Below are 13188 nucleotides of genomic sequence, written 5' to 3'. Positions count from 1 at the left end.
ATATCTGGGCCTCGTAAGTATGCAGTCTCAGTGGGCCCCCTTCCCCCATTTAATACAGCCAATGTCATGCCTGTACAAATAACTGAATCAACAAGCAACGCACATGCATCAGCAGTGGTTAGTTACTGTGGTTATGGTTGTGAAGGGTTTGGTCTGCACAATCTGAAATCCTGGCGTATTTCAGCTCTGGTTTTTCAACATACTGGGAGTACTGTATGAAGCTTTTCACAGCATTACAGGAGTCAACTAAACCATGTGCACCTTTCGGTCGTGGGGGGGGGGGGCGTAGTTTAAATTCCAAACCCTGGGTAAAGCCCCCCCCCTGCCAACCGATACCACATATTCTGTGTCGACTGAAAATAACACAAGTGATTGGTTACGGCAAAACAAAACATAAAACTGAAACACAATGGCACTTCAGTCTGATTTTCAGGATAATGTGAGCCCGCCAGAAACTCAGAGCTTGGTTTTGATATGTGTTAAGTGTGGAGTTTGGTGCCACAGCTAAAGGCTGTGAGCAGACTGGAAACTGTTAGCCTAGCCTCCATCAAAAGGGGATGGGGGAGGTCATTTGTGCCATGTTCTTATGATGGCATTTGAGCTTACCCTAAAAGCAATGCTCCCATCCAGTAACGTGTACAGCTGCCCTTTGCAACTTCACACACTTTGAGGACCGCGTTTGCCAGAAATCTTGCTCGTCTGCGCCACACGTCGGTTGGTTTGGTGGGCTGGCGATTGGTGTGCGCTACGATTCCAGCTCCTTTGAACAGAGGCATCTAACTTAAGGGACCTTAAGGAGTTGCACTAAATATTTATGATACATACATTATTATCAAATCTTTTGGAGATGCTCAAAATAGTATGCTGCAAGGTGTTTCGGTTGCTTCCAACACTTGATCGCTGGTACACCGGTACAGTGATAAAAAAAAGAAGGGATTATGTCAACCTGTCTGACTTTGATTTCCTTTCTTTTCAATATAATTGCTTCAACAAGGAATGATAAGTGGTAGAGGCCTTCATGTGTTTGTCTTGTAATATGAAGGCTCATATGTGAAAGCCTGAATCATTGATCATGTGTGATCCAAGACAAAGGTGCTATTATTAACACTAACTCTGTCATTCCTGTTGGCTTTCTTCCCTCTTCTTCTTTATTACTTTCACTCTAATCCAATCCCGATTTTCCTCATATATTAAGAAATGGCCATCTTATTCGATTTACTCTTTCACCCTTCACTCTCTACTGAATGATCCTGCCTCTCCCCCCATGGCCTCTGCCTATGGCCCTCGTTTCTTTCCCTCTTTAATCTCTCCATCTTTTTCCTCCAGACCGTCCCAGCTCAGGGACCAACCTGACCCACCAGGCGGGGCTGGGCCGCGTGGAGTGGCTGGTACCTTTGGTGGTGGTTTCGGCTCTGACTTTCCTCTGCCTGGTTCTCCTGCTGGCTGTTCTCGTCTACTGGAGGTTTGTGCAACAACACCATCCCTCATGAATTACCTCAGACTTGGCGGTAGCCTAGAGGCGGGAAAGGTGGATGAATGACTGGAAGGCTGCATGTCTGGTGGTGAATTCGTTTATGGTTGAAGATGGGAAGGGGGAAATTTACCGAGCTTGGTACATTAACTCATTACTGAGGAGGGAAAAACACGGACGACAGAAGTGGAGCGAGCACCGCAAATGTTTGATTGTACGGCTTTAATCAAATAGAGAGACAAATGCTTGATGTACACAGGGTTGGCCAGCTCTCTGTCATGGCTTGCGGAGACGCCATTCTTAGCCGTGTGTACACAGGGTCCATGTCCAGAAACGTCTCACGCCTAGCAATTCTGCTCCTCTATCTGGTCTTTATTCAAGCCTGAGCGGCTCGTCTCTCTGAAGCGTGAAATTCACTTTTGAAGCCGTATAAATGCCATTACTTATTGGCAATTGACTTACTATACATTTTTAATGACACATTTGATTTGTTTCCGACTTTTCCTTCACACATGCACAGCAAAACTAGCTTTGTGTTTTTGTAGTTAGTATTTTACACTACAGGTTGATGACAGCAGCTGTGCCGTGAGTTCGGCTTCTAGCGACGTTTAAAATGAGTATCACAGCTTCCAAACAAAATGAAAATAGCCGCCCACAGACGCCGCAACGTTAGACGCGATGAACGCGCCATCTTTGGTTGTTTGGTTACTCACGCTTCGACTGACTGTGGCGTCAAACCAAAACGAAATCACCCCACACAAAGGTTTCAGCAAGCAAGCTATGATTAAACCAAATCAAACAGTCCTCCACAATTCCATTTAGGCACTTGAAAAGGTTCCCGAGACGAGGTCAGGTGATGCTGCGCTCATGGTATAGCACCAAACTACCACTAGGTGCCGCCGAACTGATTACAATGAAACAATAGGAAACAAAAAGGAAATTCTATCTTCATATTATTACAGACTTGCTGGAAATGGCTCTAACAATAAGTGATGACAGAGGAAGCTAGAAGCAACAAAAGGTTGTTGCTATATTCAAGTATAGCCCAAAGGCATCTGTTACCACACTTTTTGCTTGTAAAACAGGAACATTCTCAGCAACACAACTCAAAATTGTATCAGAAATGTGGCTGCTGAAGATAAGAAACGTTTCCAGTGGACGTTATCAGTTGCCAGTTGGTACCCGTACCGGCGTCTACACTCACATTTCTTCAACTCTTGATTTGACCTCCTTACAGTAAGTTTGTAGTTGTTACACTGTATCAAACTAGTGCGTCCAGCAAATATTTAGTATCTTCTTTTCCCAACATTTCAACGAAGCAAGGGATTCAAACCAGAGATGCCACACCACTCCATCCAATGAACATGGCATCTCCACTTAATTTTGAAATAAATCGCTGCAGATTTGGACAATGCTTGCCAGCACAACATGGGTTTGTAATCAGACATCAGATCAGTGTTAAAACACAAATATAGAAATGGTGTACAAAGTTTTCTTTATGTTTTTTTTTTGTGAAACATGAGCTAAGTGCTAATAGTTTAAACACCACGGTCACCCTGGCGACATCAGGGTCCATCGCCAAACTTGTAAACTGGGGGACATATGAGCGCACCATTATACTTACACTGTAAAAACAGGAGGCGGGGATCTGTGCTAATGCATAAATTAGGGCCTCCTCCCTTTGACTATTCATTCCATCCTTCCTTTTTTCCAGCGGCGTATACACTTGGCGCACAACAAGTGTGAATTTGTTCTCTGAGTAATGGTGTCGGGGGGGATGCTAAATCTTTTTGTTGTGTTAATTAAAGCTCAGTGAAATGATAAAGAATACAAAGAGCATTACCTGAAACCTCCGGGGGTTGGGCAGCTATTATGGGGAGGCAACAAGTTTTCAAGATAATATTTAGCACAGTTAATAAGCTTTTCAGGTATTCAAATCACACCCAAGAATCGGCTACATGAATCTTTTCAGAAATAATTTCCATTTACGGCAGAGACAAAAACAAGTCCGGACACGATTTGAATATCTCACAGGCTAATTTTCTATGGAAGGTGTTGATCTTGCTTTTTAGGATTGATTGATATTTTCTGGCTAATTCGGGGGCAACGAAACCAGTGAGGAATTACACATTTGCTACATGCACTTCAATTCCACTGTCTGAGATTCACCTGAGCTAACATCATCATAGCAAGTCCAAAGGCAGTCGGGGTAGACCGCCATGTCCTCATCGTTCATCATTTCGCAACAAAGGACATCATTTACCCGAACGAAGGTTTAGTGTTTTCATTCGTCAGCAGAGCAGAGGTGCCGTTTTTCAAGGGATTGTGAGCTCAATCCAGCCTCTGGCTTCACAACATCTCGTCACAACTTTTTCTGACAAGTCCATGAGCTCCAGATAGAGATGACAGCAACGTGGCATCTGCACCAAAACTATTAGAAGGAAAACTCTACCGACCGACAGTCAACATTGGTTTCTTTTAAGGTCAGGCAGCTAATAATACTTGGGTAAGGTGTAAGGGTAGATCATGGACGTGGTTAGCCACAGAGGTGGAGGATCAGTTCAATTTTGATCGTATAGGTTGTTTTAGAAGGCAGCACCGAATGTCCTATTTTGTTGATTGGCTATGAGGACTTGTTGGTCAGAAGACAGTTATGTGACAGATTTTGTCATATGTAATGTGTCTTCGAAAGACATATTGTGGCGATGTGGTGCAAGGTGAGAAACTGCTCATATTGGAAACTTTAGAGGTAAATGACGAATGACCTCTTTTGTTATTTAGGTTGGAGTATATAACACAAATACTGTGCAAAGATTAAATATATCAAGATGTATGTAATGGAAAACTAACACCAAGAGGACATTTACCAGCCTGCATTTAGAGTAGATGTCACAGCTAAAATAAATTCTGGACTTTAAGGCCAGCCCGGCAACAAATACTATCTGGATACCGCCCTGTAAATCACAGGATGTTGCTTGTGTTCTGTTGTTTAAAGTCATTTCTACCCACTTTCTTGTGCAAAACCTGGACAAAAAAAAAACAACTCAATAAATATTGCAAAAAGCTTTTTCCTTCAGGCTGAGGTGTAAATGTTGACGTATTGATAGAGAGATCACACAAGATTAGATAAAGGCTGGTGGAAACTGATTTTTCAAATGTACATCTATGATGACGCTGCAGGGCCTGCTTCCACCTCTTCCCCTTGTTTTATGTCTAGAAGTGTAGACGTTACATCGGCATATTGAAGCCGCGGTGGACCAGATTTATTACAGCTCTGGTGGTCCTGTAATCTTCTTATATCATATTCAGAATTCGCATAACGCGAGTTAATGAAAACACACATGAATCCCATTTTCTTTTGGTGACTTTTTCAAATCGACGTAGCATCTGGATGAAAAGTATACAGACCATGGACCATAGCCAAGTTCCCTCCAAGTATGCATAAACCGCCCTTACCAGCTCATGAACAAACCTCATGGCGAGCTGACCCTGGTTCAGCGCGTCTGATTAGCCAATGCAGCTTGACTGTATTAGACTTTAGATCAAGTAGTAGACTGAATGTCTGACGGAGCCAACAAACAACCGCTGTGTCACAAGCTTAAGGTTAACAGACGCTTTCTGCTTCATGGAGAAGACATGACAAGTTACATATTTCTTCCACAGTTGAATTGAATCGCTTAAAAGTTGGCTTGAAATGGTTCTTTTTGAAACTTGGCGTCCACGTAAGTTTACAGCATCTTGGGCTCGATGTCTGCTCTCCGGTACGGCGATAAAACCCCGTTTTTTTTCTCCCTCTAACAGAGTTAGAGGTTGGAGCTACTAAATTTACAAGCTAGTGTACATGCACGCTGAGTAGGCATGCAGGCATGTCCCATAATGAATATGAGCCCAGTATTTGTGGTCAAACAACAAGTAGGAGCCCTTTTGTTTCGGCAGCCCTCTGGTTTTATTATCAGTAGCTCCAAAAAGTTTTGACCATAGCCACTAACATCTCAAAAGTACTATCATTACATTGTGGGGGGGAATAGTGAGCGATACTGACACAATTATCATATGGTATAAAACTTGGTGCCATTGTGATAGGATTACTAATTTAACTTTAACTTTTCAAATCGCAAATTATGTCATATAACGTGATCTCGGGTGAGACTGACCAACATCCAGTTCAGCTCTCAAGAGTTCTCACTGAGAACACTGCAACGCAAGTGTGTGTGTGTGTGTGTGTGTGTGTGTGTGTGTGTGTGTGTGTGTGTGTGTGTACAAGTGTTGAGAAATTGCGCATAACCCTCTTACTCTCTCTCTCTCCCACACACACACACAGGCCTGGCAGCAGGTGCTGGGGGTGTGTTGGGGCATTTAATCCTATTGTGGAGCAAAGCTTAGGTCACAACCCCCCACCCCCCTCACCCCCCCTGTGTTCCGCACAGACCCCCAGCTGCAGTCCTATTGGCCCTCCAGCAGCAGTTGGTGCCGCCCCCATATTACCCAAACTGTTGCTCTACTGCATTCAGGTTCAATGGGAAAGAGGTAAATATGAGCTTCTTAACAAAAAGCAAAGTTTGCCTCACTTTGTAACACAGTATTTGCTGTAAATGCTGACAGGCAGCACATCGGACCTCACCTGATAAACAATATTTGGGAACATGATGCAGCGTTCACATCTGTAGATGCAGGACAGTGGGACGATGTTAAATGACATGAACTTAAGTGCAAACATTTAGTGAGCAGAGTTAATGTTAATAAAGTGTTGAATATAGTGTATCTTTTTTTTTTTATTATTATCTTTGTACCTGTAGAAAATCTCCTTAAGTCGTGTTTTTCCCTCAATGCAGATAGACAGATAAAACCCATTAATTGCAGTATTTGTTTTGTTATTCTTTGATTAGATATTTCTGCACATAATAGCCTGTGTTTAATATTGTAGTATTAGTTTATTAGTGTCTGTGTTAAGACGTCAAACACTGACGCACAAAGTTCATGTTGTTGCATGAAAAACAAAACAAAAGAAATGCAGTAAAACATGTTTACACTCAGCACATTTAGAATATCAAAAACAGCATCGACGACCAGAAATCGGATGTCATGTTGGCAAACAATGTGAAGAACCGCGACTTCCTCTCGGCTTGCAAATCATTTCTGAACCACAGCATGATTCCGTCAACTTTGTCCCATGTGACTTGAATGCATCGCGACAGCAGCTGTCTCGCACCAGGAAGTGTCTTGGGATTGACCTGTGTTTGTGTGTGTGTGTGTGTGTGTGTGTGTTGGTGTCACAGAGAGGGAACAACCCCCTTCATGCCTTGTTAGAAAAGCCGTCCCTCCCTCCCTCCCTCCCTCCGTCTTCCCTCCGTCTGTCCCTCCGTCTCCATGCGCTCGCCCTCAGTTCACGTCAGCAGCAGCATGCGGCAGCCCGTCTGCTCTCTCTCCTCTGCTTGTTCACCAGGATGAACGCTCTCTGCTCTCTGCTCTGTATCAAATACAGGTAGGGAGGGCCTAGACACACACACACACACACACACACACACATGTTTGTAGTGGGTGTTGAGTAACTGTTGTTGTCACTGGAGGTTGTGGTGGTAGATAAGGACGCTGCAAAGGGTTAGATTGTGGCACACATGCTGTCAGAAAGTTTGGTTTCACTTAGTTCTTGAATGTAACCCAAGCCACATGGCAGTCCTTCATTTGAACACTTTTCAATAGAAGTGAAGTGTGTAGGTATAGCTCAGCAGGTGGTTTTTTAAATTTTTTTATTTGGAATGTGCAAACGAGTGTATACGTCCATCAACTGGTGTTGCATGGAAATTCTCAAAAGGCACATGATGGCACAACTCAAAGAACAAAAGTGATGTTTCTGTATCCTGAATCGTGAATGACGTTTTCTCCTCGGCCCACACACACACACACACACACACACACACACACACACTGTGTGACCTTATGCAACTTTGGATTGTGTATTTTTTGTTCGGTATCTCTTTGGTGGAACGGAGATACGTAGTAGCCGTAAAAGTGACGCTCTGCACTCGTACATATTCATAATCAAAAACCTGGTTACCATCAGAACCTCATGTGAACAAGTCTGCGTATCAAGACCCACGCGATATCTGGCGCCCGCACAGGCAGCGCGACGAGCCCAACGAGACCTCACATCGAAATAGGATGTTTGGTAGCGCCTTCTAAACTGAGAGATTGTTGACAAAATCAATGCACATGAGCGTTTTCCTGATCCTCCATGTCTGTGGTTAGGGTTTCAGGGTTAAGGTTAGGGGGAAGATTGCGGCGACTGTTGGTAGGAGGCAGGATAGAGGTCAGACACTTTGTGCACCTAAACATTAAGCCCGGCCTCGTCCCTGAGAGGGTTTGCAGCACTTGAGAAAAGCGTTCGCTTCCGGCATTTTTCCATTCAGGTTTTCAAGTGAACGCCAATCATTCGTATTGATCATCGGCAGGGTTACGTTTTGAGAACATGGAACAACCGTCGGGGGGGGGCGCTGGAATGCTTTCAAAATAAGACCCACTTCCGGGAGCACGCCGAACCATTCTGAAGGCAGCAGGGACATTTCAAGACGCTGGTTTCGCCAATCCCCAGTGAAGTCCCAAGACCTCCTCTCAGTCCCGCTCTCAACAGATGTAATGGTACAAACGCAGACAGGCTGTTTATTTTGTCAACAGAAATAAATCTGCAGACTTCATTTTGTGTGACCTTTTTTTGAGATTTCTCAAAGCAGCCTCGCAGTTGGATGTAAGCGCAGCTACGTCTCTTTCATTCTGTCTGTCTCGGGATTTGTTTTGACTTTTTTTCTTTCCTTCTTTTTTTTTTTTTTAAGAGAGAAGGCATACGACACCTCTTCTGCCTCTTTCTGCTGTATTTTAAAACCAACTTGTCTCTAAATGCCTGGCGCAGATTTCCATTTCAAAGCGGTCTGATGTAAAACGTCGCGCTTGCGAACTGTCAGAGTCACTGTCGCGGACTAAAAACACGACAGGAGACCCACTGATGTGTCTCTCTGCTCAAGGCTTCCCTGTGACAGCTTCTACATATATGTGACTTCAAACACACCTGGAGTGAGGCACGATCTGTGTGTGTGTGTGTGTGTGTGTGTCTCAGCTACAGTGCATAACGCTTTGAAATTAGACATGTCACTTTGCCTTAAAACCAGCAGGTAAATCAAACGCTGTTCATGAGAAGTAGTGACTGTAGTGTTCGTGTCTGTGTTGCATGCGTAATTGTGTGTGTGTGTGTGTGTGTGTGTGTGTGTGTAAAGTTCAAAGTCCATTTCAGCCATCTGTATGCGCTTTGAGGGGAGGAGGAATATCAGCTGCTGACTGCCATGATAAAATCTGTGTTTCTCTCTCTCCACACACACATACACACACATGCTCTCTCTCTCTCTCTCTCTCTCTCTCTCTCTCTCTCTCTCTCTCTCTGTAAGACTAACTGTAAAAAAAATATATATTTGTACTGTCCCGCTGCGGTCCAAGTTCAGGAGTTCACTGGAAGGATGTGGCCTACGAAGGTGTGTCCATCAGAGAACTGCGCCTGCTCCTCCTCCCTAAAAAGGATCAAAACTGGGGGTTTCTTCAGCACAAGAAGTCCTCCGGCGAACGACAAAATAGTTCTAACGGCGTTGCTTTCCATAATGACCAATAGGGGGTGTTTTCTGATCCTATCTTCGGTCATTCCAGTGTCATTACAAATATGATTAAAATATGATGGTTTTCGGGTGTGCCCTCTCTATGGTTAAGGCGTGACTAAGGAAATATGGAAGACATTGTTGTTGTGTCTCTAGGGACAAGCGGCAGTGAAGCAGGTCAACGTTAAATACATCCACATACAAACGTGTCCAGGCTGCTGACAGTGGCCGTGTTTGTAAAGCTCTCTACCCATGGAAATAAAAGACGTTGTTAAAATGTAATCTCTCTTTATTCCTGTCAGGCGCTGTTTCCAGACAGCTCATTTCTACGTGGAGGACAGCAATTCACCCAGGGTGGTGCCCAATGAGACGATCCCTGTCATCCCCATCCCAGGTAACGACCCACTTAACTATGGACTGATGTGCTGGTGAGACACTCCGGACCTATTTGTTTCGTACATCCGTTTGTCTTGCTGTTGCTGACTGAAGAACACTTCTCCCTGAACGTCCGCCGTTCGAGGAGGCCTGCAGCTTCCTGGTGCAGTGTTTCCCAAGTGTTCGGTGGTCGTCCGCCCTGCTGGGGTTGGAGGTCGGGGTTATTCTTAAAACAAGAGGTCCAAGGTCGCAAGCCAGCGCGAAGACCCCGCTGGTCTCATCTTCCAGTGACGAAACATTCTGGATAAACATCAACAGTCTAAAACTGGGATCTAACTGGACACACAAGTGAACAAAGCTTGTGTTTGGGAGTGGAGACAGATCCATATAAGGCTTTCGATATGTTAAATATAATATACTTTGCATGCATGCAAGCTTAGAGTTAACTGAATACAATATATTTGACCCTAATTACATTGCTGTACACACCCCACTATGGAAGTATAACGCAAAACACATGGATGCAACATCGTAAGCAATACCAACGGACTGGACCTCCTGGTTTTCCCTGAAAGGGATCCACACTATGTCCGCTCTCCCTTCCTCTGATATCTTCTGTCGGAGGAAACCATTCACCATCAGTGTCGCAGGTGGTCTGATCTCTGAGACAGACACATGTCCTGTCCACCTTTTGTCAATACGGCCAGAAGACACTTGACTAAAGAACCTGGCTTTGCTATGTGGAGTGCCATCACCTTTTCAAAGCAATGCCGAAGCACATGAGCATTGCTCAAACCTTGTCCTCGAGATGAGTGACTGGTTTGTGTGAATAGGGCTGAACGAGCCAGCTGTCGGCGCCTTCAGTCAAAAAATATGATGTGTAGCCACATCTCATTCTGTGCTGTGTCGGTGAAAAGGTTTAAATGATTCTCTCTGTGTGAGTGAGAGAGAGAGAGGAGAGAGGCTGTGCCCAGTTCACCATTTACAAAGAACCCACGCGCATATAAAACCTCTACAGGGCTTGAAAACCGCTCTCTAGATGGTCCGGCTGTAGTGCTCAGGTCCAGGATTTGGATCCAAACCTGTCAAATCGGTTAAAAGCTTGTGGCGGGGCTCTTTACAATGAGCGTTGAGCTGAGTCCAAGGGCCTCCATTCACACCGGGGCCAGTGTGTCCAGCATGGCAGGCAGAGTCCAGCACAGACAAAAAGGGGGTCCGCCACTGAGCCTCTGGGTTCGACGGGCTCGCCGAGCTCCTGTTGTGGTTTCACCATTCGTTTGACATCACTGCGGTGCGGTGATGCCTGTTTTGAACCACTGGCAGGCTCAGGTAGCTTTTGCCGACGTTTGGAGACTTAAGTGTCAAGAAATAAGCCTCACTGCTCACATGACCGCCACGCTGCGCCGACATCAGAGTCCACTGGAGCAGACAGGGACGTGGTGTACGGCCATATGTCAGCTGTGTTAATTGTCTTTGACCTAGAGCCTCGCACATCCCATAATCCTCTTTAAGACCTTCTGTTTGACTTAAAATCTGCAGGCAGCAACCACTTGCTACAGAACCTTCCACTCTACACACACACACAGACGAACAAACGTTACAGATGTGTCACATTAACGTCAGTTGCTTTATTATCAGGATGAGAAGATCAACGTCCCAGTAAACAATATGTTGATAGTCGAACGCTGTGGAATTCACATATTAAAGGTTTGACCTGGACTGAAAATGTGCGTTAAACCCAAAGGGTCGTCTGACATCCGTGAATGAGAGAGCGCCGGGGGCCCGATTCGAGAGGCTCGGGAGGTAAATGCGCGGGTCTCGGTCGTCCCAGCGTGTCGTCATAGCGAAAACGTCCGCATCGCCAGCTTGGGCAACGCGTCTGTTTGCAGCCAAAGGGGCTAATAGAAACGCTGCAGCTGTCCAAAAAAAGAGCTGAAAACGTCACGTCAGTCACACGCCGCGCAGGCATCTTTGTTTGACAGGATTTACTCGATACTGCAATCCATTTTCAGCTGTAATGATATACTGTATATTGTTTTTTGTTGTTAGATTGTTTTAGTGCCGTCAAATGTTGAGCCATACGACATATTGATACAGCCCCAACTGAAGTTAGTTGCAGTAGTTGTACCCAAAGTGATACATATAGATAAGGCATACGTTTGTTATAGATAACAAGAGATAAGAAGAGAGAAAATGGGTTATTTCTATTGTTTTGCTGTGTATTGCATGTATTCTGGGGCAAAAGATCAATTAGAGACGGTGCATGCCATGGTGTACTGTAAGCGATTGTACTCTACTGCCTGTGAAATATGTCAAAGCGATAAAAAAGCGATTGGATCAGTTCTCCATGGCTAATTGGCTTTTCCAGACCTCTCCGGTTAACACTCAGCCGCCTGCTGTGTTTACCGACACACAAATCATTTTTTACACATTTGCATACCTAAATGAAGCGCCTCGCAAAAGGCACGACGCGAGAGCGAGCGAGCGAGCGAGTGTGTGCTCTCGTTAATATTTGATGAAGACTAAACCGAGGGGAGCCGTGAGAGTTTTAGCTGCTGTGTAATGGTCTCGCATCCTTTCTCACCGAGCCCGCCCCGATCATCCGGCCCGAACCCCGCTCTTCATGCTGCCAGTGTCTGAAGATCGACTGCCGCTTTGCAACTTGTTTGTCTGCAAGCGTTGAAACAGGCACTCCGGTCCTGAGCCGCCCCTTGCTAAAAGCCCCCACGAGCAAGAAAGCATAACAACAGAAAATTACTCAGGCAAGCTCTCTTGTGTGTTTTAATTGCTCGCTACTCTGTGGTAAAGCAGTGGAACTGAAACTTCACTGAGCTGGCATTATTCTTGACAGAGACCATTGTTTCGGGAATGGATTTACTCAAAGCACCACTCAGTAGGCTACCATGAGTGCATATTTCAGCATTTGCTCCTAACCCTTTCATTTTGATCCATTGATTTCTATCAGTCTGTTTCTATACAGTACAAAACACTGAACACACATGAAGCAAGCACACAATTTTGTCTTTTTGTGGTTTAGTAAGGCTTATTGGGCATTTCTTGCGGGCAGATGTCATTTCCAGTAGACCGTACAGCACATTAATGGCAAGGAGATGCGCGATACAATTGGAGTTCTCCAGAACAGCTGCTAAATGGACCTTGCGGTGAGATTGTTTGGCCAACACACTGACAGTTTCCTCCTTCGGTCAGGCAGCATCGATCCAATCCCTTCTTGAATCTGACCTGCTCGTTGTTCGTGTCGTTGGTCTTTGCATTCAGTTGTCAAACCGGAAGAACATGGTCATCAACTCTTTTTTTCCCTCAAGCACCAAAATCACATCCTCAGCCAATTTGTAGGTGAGAAATAGGGCACGCAGTTGCTGCTGTCTGCAACACTTTGAAATACTTTAAATGCTTGCTGACAGGGTTTAGGGGTTTGAAGAGGTGAGTCACGTCATCGCAGATTGGTCTGCCCGAGATACGATGATGAGTCAGCTCTCGGCTTTAAGTATCTTTTAGTGAACACCGAGCCTGTGAGTTGTAGTAGTATAGTCTGGCTTGGCAAGCGCACTTCAAATGCACATGTTGCCTTAACCCTGGACTGTTCTTTAAGGGATGAACTGACTTGACAAAACAAAGTCACATACATTGTGCACTGTTTCTGCAAAGCTCCTGGCATCCACGAGCGGCCAGGTGTAGGGAGAGGCACCG

The 13188-nt window shown here is 45.0% G+C and overlaps 1 protein-coding gene across 1 annotated transcript in view; it reads left to right on the top strand.

The window, feature by feature from the left end:
- LOC139282603 (receptor-type tyrosine-protein phosphatase gamma-like) overlaps positions 1 to 13188 on the top strand; it is a 357625-nt gene that overhangs the window by 325719 nt on the left and 18718 nt on the right. The window contains exons 13-15 of the mRNA XM_070902394.1: positions 1327 to 1462; positions 6915 to 6953; positions 9408 to 9499. Of these exons, the coding sequence (XP_070758495.1) occupies positions 1327 to 1462; positions 6915 to 6953; positions 9408 to 9499 (267 nt within the window). The remainder of the gene's footprint in view (positions 1 to 1326; positions 1463 to 6914; positions 6954 to 9407; positions 9500 to 13188) is intronic.

Source organism: Enoplosus armatus, chromosome 3 (genome assembly GCF_043641665.1).
Source record: "Enoplosus armatus isolate fEnoArm2 chromosome 3, fEnoArm2.hap1, whole genome shotgun sequence".
In the NCBI taxonomy this organism is placed as follows: Eukaryota; Metazoa; Chordata; class Actinopteri; order Centrarchiformes; family Enoplosidae; genus Enoplosus; species Enoplosus armatus.
Note: the sequence above shows the minus strand (reverse complement) of the source record. Positions and strands in the feature narration are given on the sequence as shown.